Raw genomic sequence first — 11,311 nt, forward strand, 5'->3', positions numbered from 1 at the left:
AACTAGAAACGAGGGACAGATGTACGCAATCAATGTGAGGACAAAACGAAACTATGGAATGGAACAAAACACAAGACATGGAAAACATGGAACATGGAAGGGACCGATCATGACAACCCACACAAATTTGTGAAACGTGTTCGTTTGCCCTTCTTGCTCATTGTGTTCGTCTAACAGTAACTTTCTCTTACCGCTAATCTGGTTCTCTTCATGAAGCAGGCTGAATGTAAACTAGAGAAAGTAACCGCATGAATGACGCCTTTTGTATTTCAATATACTGTCCTCTTTATTATTGATGGATGGGCTGAAGTTAATTAACAGCATTGGGACCCGGCGCTGAGGACTGTTCTTATATGAAACCCCATCACGCACTGTAATTAACAGCAGAGTTTCACTCTGCGGACAGATGTAGACGCAGATGGATGCTGCCAGGGGCCTGTTGTGTTTTTGTTTTTACTCAGATCTGTCGTAATCCATTTTCCATGTTCCGTGAAGAAAGTCAACTTTTTTGTGCAATGAGCTTTGTTAATCACAGTGCCTTAACAGTCTCATCCACAGCTTGTCACTGGACTGATAAACACACCGAGGAGGTTGTAGATTCAGACGGTTCTCTGCCAGACCTGCCGTTAATAGCAGAGCCAGAATCTGCTCTCACAGTAAATTACAGGCAGCATAAAATCAATACTCCGGTTTGTGATGACCAGGCAAAATTATCGTTCCTATTTTCACGACTTCTGGGTTAGACAAATAGAAGCAGGGGACTAAATGAACAAGCTCTTTATATATAGGGAGCTGGTTGGTATGTGGAGGGATTCCCTTTTTTCACATGATACTTGTATTTGGAGTCCATAACAAGTACTGTTCTTCCAGGTTCACCTTCCCAAAAAAGTTCTAATCTGTTCATCTCTGATAATCTGTGTATGATGATCTTCTGGGTTATGAAGATTTTGGGGAGCCAAGCCTTGAACGGTAAACCCGCCTGCTCAGTTACTGGACCCAGTCCATAGCTCACACCTTGAAGCAGTCACTTCACCCTGCCCGCAGGCGGGGTGTGTGCATGTGCATGCGAGGCTGCTCAAGGTGATGGAATAAATGACATTGATTGCACACTCGCACTCACACTCACACTCGGGCGCACTCAAAGCCAACTATGGTGGTTCTCATAAAACTCAAGTATATTGTATTTTTTGCAACCTTTATAGCAATGCACCAGTTAAAATTCACAGCATATCTTTCTTTAATCTCCTTCCTTATCACAGCTGCGCTGTGCTGTGTATAATCCCTCTCATTTATTTCCCTTCTGGAGGCTCAGTGTGGTTATTCTGCAAGAATGCCACTGGACCCATTACTACTGACTACTGTCCACTTCACTGCTTTGTCCTTGCATTCATATACTTGTTAAAACAAACCACTATCATTTCTCTTAGATGTCACAAACTTAACTTTCCTAAATTCAAATGGATTCATTTTGGATTAAAATAAATCACACAATACATTATAAAGAGAAAAGTAACTCATTTTCGGCAGAGCTTTGGGTAGGTTGCTGGGAAGACTTTACTTGTATGATTTGTACTGTACTCGCTCTGTGCTTGGTAAGAATCAGAACCGTATGCAGTCTTGAGGCGGTTTTCGGGCATTAAGGGAGTTTCTGGTATGCTATATGGGTCAAAGTCTAATGGGAGGCTTTTGGGGGAAAGCTTGTTTGTACTCTGTCCAAAACGACACAGCCATATCAAAGGCCAGTTTTGAGCTGCGCACACTGTTTAACACGACTCTCTCTCTCTCTCTCTCTCTCTCTCTCTCTCTCTGTGTGTGTGTGTGTGTGTGTGTGTGTGTGTGTGTGTGTGTGTGTGTGTGTGTGTGTGTGTGTGTGTGTGTGTGTGTGTGTGTGCATGCGTGCGTGTCGGCGAGAGGAAGAACAACCTCAGATGCAGCGAATAAGGTTTCGCAATGTTTTTGTTAAGGGTGAATGTGAGAAAATATGTGTGTGTTTATGTGCATGCCAGTAAAAATGACTTATTCCTGATATGTATTCATAGAGCACATATGCTCTATAACTACATAGATCAAAATAAGCAATGCAAATCACCTACATACAAACGTCAAACCGTACACACGGAAAACTTTCTAATAAATGAATGTATTAATGTGCAGAGCCAGAAAGTCTTCCAGAGACTTCCTCCAACAGTACTAACACAGGGCCTCATTTTAGCCCATTAATATTTCATGAGACATTAGTGCTTATGCCTTTTCGGTCCAAATGCTTTCTGCACTGAATTTAAAACAGGTAGAATATTAAATGTGAATGACAGTAGGGGCACTCAGGAATATTCTGACATCTAGTGGTGGGTGTCGTCTACAGTAAGTGCTGGATGTGGACTCGAGTGTAAGCACGAGTGAGCTCACGTTTTCTGCCCCAATCGATAAAGAATAGCATTGTGCATATTCAGACAGGCCCAGATTTGCACGACACTGTGTAGTTTTACCATATTAGTAACGTAATGTGATTTACTCAATTGTGAGATGAACCACAGACAGCTTTAGTTAAACCACTGAAACTTTAGTGTATTGCGATCTACGAAGAAAATAAAGAAAGTCAAGTTGTATTGTATAGCGCTTTTCATACACGATGGCAAGTCAGCGTGCTTTACAGACATAGCCTAGTAGAATAAAATAGTAATAATCGCAAATCTTACATCCCCAGAGCTAACACCTCATGAAAGCTTTTTATAAAACATAATAACGATACATGAAGATGAATACATATTACATAAAAGAAAATAAGTGATTATTGAAAGTAGCAAAGAAAATAGTGGAATAAAATGAATTTGAAAACGAAAATGCATTTAGACTAAAATACAGCAGAATAATAACATATCAATAAAGTACTACCAAGTGCAAGATCTCAGCTATAAGCACGAGAGAACATAAATGTTTTAAACATCAAATATGGCTACACTTCGAGCAAATCTAATTTCGACCGGAAGTGGGTTTCTTAAAAAAAATCCAAATATTTTGGATGAGGAATTTTATTATGGTTCAAAAGAGACGAACGCCCGACTATCGGTTGGCGAGGAACCCCGCCCACTATATCACGTGATCATTTTTGGTTCATATCATTGGTCGAATTGAGTGAGTCACAAACCGTCAACGCCAATCAAAAAGCAAAGCTCCAGCGCCAAAGTCCAATCTGTTTGAAAGTTCTGAGGCGAGGCAGGCGGATGCTGCGATAAACTAGTTTGTTTTTTTAAAATCAGTTTATTATTTAAATAACATTATTTGCACATTGCCTCGAAGTATTCAGAAATCGGGGTAAGTTCCATGTTTTGCAAACTTATGCACAAGTACCGCTAGCAATGTAAATAAGACTGTGCTGCGGTTTTAGGTTGCTAGCGTTGGCTAGCTTATCTAGATCACTAGATACATAATAAAGCTACACCGGTGTATTGCCTTAAAATGGCCTGCAGATAGATTTTAGATTCTGTTATTCTCTGGTAAAATAACCCAGATAATAGCCAGCGGTCCGAATAATTAGCTAGCTTGCTAGTCCTAGATGATATTGCACCATGACCGCAGGATAGTGCTAGGATCAACTAGCCAGCGTTAGCTGACTTGGCTACTGAATGAGGTGCCTGTTAAATTGTTTTTGGCGCAGGTGGTCGTTTAATACGAGCAAACTGCGCCACTGACTGCACAAGATGGACACGGCGGTTAAAAAGGTACTATCGCTAATTTACTGGTTCCTTACCAGTCCCATTTACTTGCACAAAGCGCCCACATCAGACATATGGATGCACTTTAATTGACATTGTTAATCTGATTTCCAGCAAAGCAGAGTATTTAGCTAGCTAGCCTGCTTATCCAGCTATCTAAGGGAATAATCATCAACAGAACTCAACGCTCCTCTTTTAGAGCAAAATAAACTCCTTAAGAATCATTTCGAGCTCTGATCTAACTAGTCATATAGCTCATGAGCATATGAGTATTAGGTCCATATGAACTGAAAGAATGTTGGTGTTAAAATTAGGGCAGTAGATTCCCAAATAATAAGAAATCCATTTTACACATTTTATTTTTGAATTTCAGAGCAATAAAGAGAACACGAAGCCAGTGGCTTGTCAGAAAATTCAAACAAGTAATGTCATATCCAGGCAGAAGCTGAGTAAATCTGTGCCGTTGAGATCAAAAAATGACCCGAAGGAAGAACAGGGGGCTGGGAACCCTGGAGAGGAGGCTGATTGTAAAAAAGAACAGGTGCTAACCCAAACCAACAAGTCTGATCCTAAGAAGAGGAAAACACTAAGTCAGGCCTTCCGCACTGAACAATCAATGAGACACAGAAAACTGGTGGAGCAGAAGCCCCCTTCGACTCTTCCTCCTAAACCGGTCCCTGGCACCTACAAAGGCAGAGTGGTGAAGTCTAAAATAGACTGCTTCAGAAAGCCCCTTAGTGGGGAAGAGAAGATGGGCCATGTAACAGCAGTGGCTAGACCTGGGCTGGGGACTTTGTCTAAAGCTCATTCAAAGTCTGTGAATACGTTGCCTGGATCCTCAAGACCCAGACCCCAGCCCAATTTGTCAAGCAAACCCAAGTCTGTGTCAGATCTGCAGTTAAACATAGCAGAGAAACCAGCCCAGAGGTGTGTGTCTCAAAGACGAATGCCACCAAAAGCTCCAGCGTCCAGCCGACCTGTGGTGCCTCGCTCACTGTCTGTCCCCCCGAGACCACCTTCAGGCCCTGCTGCATGCCCCATCTCCAGCAAGCCCAGCTCGTTCATCAGAAAGAAGGAGCCAGCGGTGCAAAGCTCCAAAGCCAAACCTGCAGTAGCTGCCTCTGAGTACGAGGTTCCCAGGCCCGCCCCAATCGCCATCAGCCAATACAGAGTACGTGTGGAGACAGCTGAGCAGAGGAGGTGAGTTGCAGGCCTGCATGGTTCACGGGTTTCATATTAAAATCATCATTTGAGTAGTTTTCTAATTCCAAAAGCTGTAATATTAGTCACATTCTGACAATGTTCTCAAAATCAGAATTAACAACATGTGAACAACATCCTTTTGGTCATGGTCATGTATACTCATTTACATTTTATATTACATTTACATTTTATGGCATTCAGCTGATACTTTTATCCAAACTGATTTTTTTGACTGAGTGTCTTGCTCAGGGACCCAACAGTGGCAACTTGGGGCTTGAACTGACAAATATTTTAAGTACTAGGCAAGTACATGAACCACTGAGCTACCACTGCCCTGGTACTCTATACTCCTAGAGCAAAGTTGGCAGAGTGGCTGGCATCAAAGGGGAAGACGCTGAAAAGGCCTGCAATGACAGAAAAGGCAGCATCTCAACCATGCAAACCAGTCCTACGGTCCCAGGCTGAGCAGGAGTCTGGTGAGGCTGCACAGATCCAGGCACCTCCTGGATATGAGGTGACTGAGGATGACCAGACTCAACACAAGGAGGTCCAGCACAGTAAACCAGTGTTCTCCGGCAGCCCGTGCCATATAATGAACACGACGCTGGATCTGCTGGACAACTCCGACGTGGATCTTCCAGCAGATCCAGAGATCAGAATGGAATCGGTACAAGCCATTTTGCCTTCATTAGACAGATGTCAAAACAGTGTGTTCTCAGTTAATGGCCCTAAAAATTCTCTCTTCTCCATTGGCAGCTGGTACTTAACTTATGCGATAAGCTGGAGGCAATGGAAACCCTGTCACGTGAGAGCGGTGAGTGTGTATTTCAACTGTATGCAAATACAGTAGTGCTCAGCAGCAAAGTTGGAGCTTGTGTTTATGATTATGTACTGAAGCATTATACTCACATTTTTACAACCCTTTCTACTCTTTAGAAGACCCGCACACGGATGAGACAGAAATTTTGATTAATGTCACTTTGAAAGAAGAAATAGACAAAGAATACGAAATCCTGGAAGAGAAATGTCTTGATGTAAAGGAAAAGTCAGTGAATGTTGCCACAGTTGATGAGGAGGAGGTTAAGAATGAACCCAAAGAGAAGGTTCTGGAGCAACAAGAGAAGAAGCCAATTAAAGAAGAGGAAGAGGAAGAGGAAAGGAAGATGGATTCAACACCTACAGAGGTTACAGGAGCATCTGTTGTGAAGTACAGTGTGAAGACGACACCATTCCTGCAAAGGTGAGTTTTACTCAAATAACTTGCGCTTTAGTCATAATCGGTGTCACCCTGGTACTTTTCTCAAACAATCTTTTTAATCTTTATTCATTTTTATAAAACTTTGCTACCCCAGTGTAAAGAAGAGGATTGAAGGACACACTGTGGCAGGCAGTGGCCCTCGCTGTAAGAGCGCCATCAAAGACCTGAAGTTCCTCACACCTGTCCGCCGCTCATCCCGTATCCAGCGCCAGTCCTCCCGCCTACCGGGAGTTCTCAGCGAACACGACCCCTGCGTCTCCTCGCTGGCGGAGCTGGTGCAGCTGGACGACGCAGACTCCAATGCGTACATATACAGGAAAAACCCCGCCTTGCTAGGCCACCTGCCTGACCAGCCCAGCGACTTGGATAGACTGTCAGCTGAGAGAAAATGAGTTAAAATGACAAAGGACCAAAAGAGTTGGCATTGAATGTTTTTCACCTGCATATCTAGCTAGTAAAATGTATAATGAACACTGATAAACATCTTTATCTAACACTATTGGTCATTTAAAAGTTGCTTTAAGTACACTAGTAAGATAAGCTGCTACAATGTTTTAACAGTCTAAACTGCCAAGTGACTTGGCTGGCACATCTCATTCTAAGTTAATATTGGTACTACCCTCCCATAGCCTAACAGCCATTCATAACCCTGCATGCACGCTCAACAGAATCCTGAAGCATAAACAAATTGTTTTTAACAGCACTTTCCAGTGACATCTCTTGGAGGCAAATAACCTTAAGAATTGTTTCTTAATAATTTGTAGGTAAACTGACCATAACAGATGTTTGCTTTTTTAATTTAAAAATGCCATGCTTAAAGAAAATGGGGCTCCATTTGACTGTTCCAGGGTGTCTGCTTACGTTGTGTTTTCTCCAGCTGTGTATAAAAAGTTAGAGACTGTTACTTTGTCTACATCTTGTAGATTGGCCTTCGACACCTAGGATTTGACATCTGATGAGTCATTGTAAAGAGATTCGGGCACGTTCATTATGCAACTAAGGTTTCTTTAAATAAATACCGCAAACGGAATGTGACTTCGGTGTGAGTGTTTGGGGATGAGAGGAAAAAATACGGACAATGGAAACTGGATTAGAGGCGGAACGACAATGTTTATTCCATATACATGCAAACAAAATGTCAGGGATAGCGAGTCAATGAAACAGTAATGGTTATATTCACCCTGCAAGACATTTTATTTGCTAACCGGATGCTTTTATAAAGGTTATTAATTATGGTGATTGCATAACCTTTTTCAATGGCTAAATCATATTTAAATGTACGGATATTATTTGAATTAATGGCAAAAAAAAAAAAAAACTAATAGGAGGCCATTTAAAACTACAGTGGAGCCCCTCGTTGTTGACATTTCACTCGGTCCTCCATAACTACGCCTACCGCACTCGCGGAGGCGCCAAATTCACTGTGGAACGACACGTGATTGGCTGAAATTTCAACACGCCAAACAGCGGGCAAAGCATTATGGGACGGAGACGGTCTCTTAAGCGTTGACTCCGCCAGGCCGCACAAAGCACTAGAGTGCCGATTAAATTTGCATTTGATTAATCACCAAAACAACATTTGTAAAAGTTTGGTTTTTTTCTCTCCCGCTCGGAGCGTGGCCCAATAAAGCCGATGCGTACGCCTTAACTTCACCGTGTGCCCGAACAAAACCGGAGATGCCGAACTTCTGCGCCGCCCTGCACTGCTCGAGAATGAGCTCGCACTCCGTGCTTGCGTTTTTCAGGTTTCCGCGGGATCCCGAGAGGTCGGTACAATGGCCGGCACAAACGCTGGCTTCATCTGACACGATGTTTGAACAGTTAGGCGGCCGAAACTCCGCACGTTTTCCCGTGTGAACCCTTGGCCGAGTAACTAGCTGGCTAACCAGTTTGGCAAAGTTTGGAGTTAGCTACGGGAGCTAATTAGGATGGCGTGACGTTAATTGGCAGGTAAAACGGGGCGTTTGCCTCACGGGAGCACGCTGTCGTTGTTGCGCGGTTCTGAACTCATCCTCGTTAGGAGACGTGCCACCGGCAAGAGGCGCCTGCTCCGTGGGCTCTAACGGGCAACCGTCACAGCGCTGAGGCTTAAAAAGCAGTCGCCCTGAATTCTCGACCGCTTTGACCGCTCAACAATGTGCAATGTTGCTCGCACAGGACATGTATATGTAACGCTTGTTCTATTTTTGTTTGTTTTTGTAGATGTAAAAAGTGGGTGGAAAACTGTTGCCGTTCTGATTTGAGAGACAAAACCCCAGAACATCTGAATAAGTACCACAGGCTGTGTGCACGGCACTTTGAACCAGATCTAATTTTAAAAACAGTAAGAAAATGTGTTTTGTTTATGGTTTTTAAAATTTTTACCTTTCATTATTAGTATCCTGCAATCATAGTTGTCTCTGATGCATGTGCAGTGTGTTTCTCACTAATATTCTGTATTTTAGAGCCCCTTCAGGACTGTTCTGAAGGATACTGCCATACCAACCATCTTTGACCATCCCAGCCGCAAACGGGCAAACGACCAGGTTGACATTTTCTTGCTTATTTCAGGTCATAGTTATTCAGTGACCCTTTGGATGTTTGAAAATATGTATTACTGTATGGCAAGAAAGTGACCAACAGCATTCAATGTTGTGATTTTGCTGAATTTTTATTGTTTTTTTTTACCCTGCTCAGGAGGCAGAAGATGATGCCACCAAAGCAAAAGTTAAAAAGGGTTAGTCTATATGATATGCCGCTCCGTTCTACATCATCATACTCGGTGCCTCTGTCTGTAAGCTTCAGTCCCTGTAATTTTAAATAATTTCAGAGGTGGACTTATGGGTAACTCTTAATCTTTATGCTTTTGTCATATTAGTGGAGGAAGAGGAGAACATGGATAAAGATGCCAGTCAGAGTGCTAATGGCCAAGATGCTGATGGTGGCCCTCAGCTCTCGGATGAGGAGAGGGAGCACAGGGAGTACCTCAGGTCTCTGTTTGACGTTGTGATCATGATGGGAAGGCAGAACATCCCACTGCATGGTCATTCGGAAAAACAACCGAGGAATAAAAGCTTCACTCCCAGCAACTTCCAGGCACTGCTGGAGTATCGTATCAATGCTGGTGACGAAGTGTTGAGGCGAAAGTTTGAAACGTCAGCGGTGAACCTGGAGTACTGCTCCTCCACCCAGCTGCAGCAAATGCTAGAAGTGAGCGAGAAGTGTGTTCGTGAAGAGCTGCTTGGCGACGTGAAAGAGGTACGCCTGTTCTCTTTAGTCATGGACAACCTCGTGGAGATTTCAGGGGAGAACCACCTGCCCTTGTTCATTCGCTTTGTAGACCAGACCAACTGCCTGCGAGAGGAGTTTTTAGGGTTCCTACTCTTTGAAGGAGAGGTAGAGGCCATTTCTGAGTGTCTCGCTACTGAAGTGACGGAGAAATATGGCATGCGTATGGAAGACTGCAGAGGACAGGCGTATTTCTCTACTGGTGTGTATGCTTTTAAGGTCAAAGCGGTGGCTGTTAGACTGAGTGAGCAGTACCCATTAGCAGTGCTCACTCCCAGTTCTAGTCACTCCCTAAACATCTTCCTGGCCAACAGCATGAACTTCACGAGCGTGCAACTCGTCATGTCGACGCTGAAGAAGATGGACGAGTTCTTCAGCAAATCCCCTTCACTGCAAGATCAGTTGGAAAATGCCATCTCCATCTACTATCAGGGCAATGAGGAGAAAGCGGCTCTCCTCAAAGAGACCTGCCGTACAAACTGGACGGAGCAGCATGATGCATTTGAGATGGCTGTCGACCTGCTGGAGTCTCTGCTCCTCTGCATGGATAGCGTCCATGACAACGAGGAGCTCAAATGGAGTGATGAAGTTGCACACAATGCATTCGTCATATCGGAAGCTCTGTCGGATTTTGAGTTTGTCATGACGTTGGTTGTGCTGAAGAACACGCTCTCCTTTTCCAGAGCATTTGGTAAAAATCTGCAAGGACAGACCAGCGAGGTCTTCTTTGCTGCCAGCAGTCTGACAGCTGTCCTCCATTCGCTGAACGAAGTCCTTGAGAACATTGAGGTTTACCACGAGTTCTGGTTTGAAGAGGCTGTCAACTTGGCCGCTGCGTTGGAAATCCCAGTCAAAATTCCCAGGCTTTTCTTCAGAAAGCAACGACCTAATGATGGGGAGGAGATCCAACCTGAGACCTACTATAAAGTCCACCTCACCTTTCCCGTGGTCAACCACGTCATTAAGGAGCTCAATGACGTCTTCTCCGAGAATCACCTGAATGCCCTGAAGTCTCTGTTCCTGGTGCCTGCAATCATGGGACAGCTTAGATTCAACACAGAAGAGACCAGCATGGACATTTATAAGAGTGACCTTCCCAATCCAGACACGCTACCCACTGAGCTCAACTGTTGGAAGATCAAATGGAAACACGGCACAAAGAACGTCACGCTGCCCGCCACCATCTACGAAACGCTTCAGCTGTCTGACGTGAAGTTTTTCCCAAATGTCTGCGCACTTCTTAAGGTGCTCTGCTGCCTGCCGGTCCTATCACTTGCAGAGAAGTGCAGTAGTGCAAGGAGACGTCTGACGGCATACCTGCAGGACACACCTGCCATACACAGAAACAAGAGTCTGGCAGTGTTTAACATTAACTGTGGTGTCGGGACTGACTTGGACTTGATGGTTGAGACATACCTGAAAATGTATCCTAACAAAGAGCCAACAGAGAGACCTGCCTGATTTATATGGATGAATGTGATCTTTTATATGTACATGCTGGTTTTGATTGCTCAGTAATTGAATTGGCATCCACGTGCTTTGAAGCTTAAAAACAAACAAACAACTTGGTTGTGTCCCGCATTGCAAAGACCTACAATGTCCTGGTTCATTTATTAGGGTGTGTGTGTGTGTGTGTAAAATATGAAAGTGCAGTGGAAATTAAAGTCACTCTTAAAGTCCTTAGAATGTCATGTTTGGCCAAATATTAAGATGTTAATTTTATCTGTTACAATTTTATGGAGTTCTTTTGTGTAATATTAAAGTCCTCCACAGTGATATGTTAACTTGTTAAACATTCATTATGCTGTTCCTTGAACAAATGGAGAAAATAAATAACATTTTACTTAGTTTCTGTGTTACTCGAGTTGTG

The 11,311-nt window shown here is 43.6% G+C and overlaps 2 protein-coding genes across 2 annotated transcripts; both read left to right on the forward strand.

The window, feature by feature from the left end:
* Positions 1–3,178: 3,178 nt before the first annotated feature.
* On the forward strand, positions 3,179–7,212 carry si:ch211-266i6.3 (cytoskeleton-associated protein 2). Its single transcript, XM_035535706.2, has 7 exons — positions 3,179–3,312; positions 3,656–3,719; positions 4,087–4,913; positions 5,271–5,583; positions 5,673–5,730; positions 5,853–6,156; positions 6,269–7,212. The coding sequence occupies exons 2-7, from the start codon at positions 3,699–3,701 to the stop codon at positions 6,564–6,566; spliced, it is 1,821 nt and encodes a 606-aa protein (XP_035391599.1). The 5' UTR covers positions 3,179–3,312; positions 3,656–3,698; the 3' UTR covers positions 6,567–7,212.
* Positions 7,213–7,644: 432 nt separating this feature from the next.
* On the forward strand, positions 7,645–11,288 carry thap12a (THAP domain containing 12a). The gene is made up of 5 exons (XM_027031265.3): positions 7,645–7,940; positions 8,377–8,497; positions 8,619–8,699; positions 8,851–8,890; positions 9,032–11,288. The coding sequence occupies exons 1-5, from the start codon at positions 7,852–7,854 to the stop codon at positions 10,900–10,902; spliced, it is 2,202 nt and encodes a 733-aa protein (XP_026887066.2). The 5' UTR covers positions 7,645–7,851; the 3' UTR covers positions 10,903–11,288.
* The last annotated feature ends 23 nt before the right edge of the window (positions 11,289–11,311 follow it).

The sequence above is a fragment of the Electrophorus electricus genome, chromosome 19 (assembly GCF_041902795.1).
Source record: "Electrophorus electricus isolate QZ-2024a chromosome 19, ASM4190279v1, whole genome shotgun sequence".
In the NCBI taxonomy this organism is placed as follows: Eukaryota; Metazoa; Chordata; class Actinopteri; order Gymnotiformes; family Gymnotidae; genus Electrophorus; species Electrophorus electricus.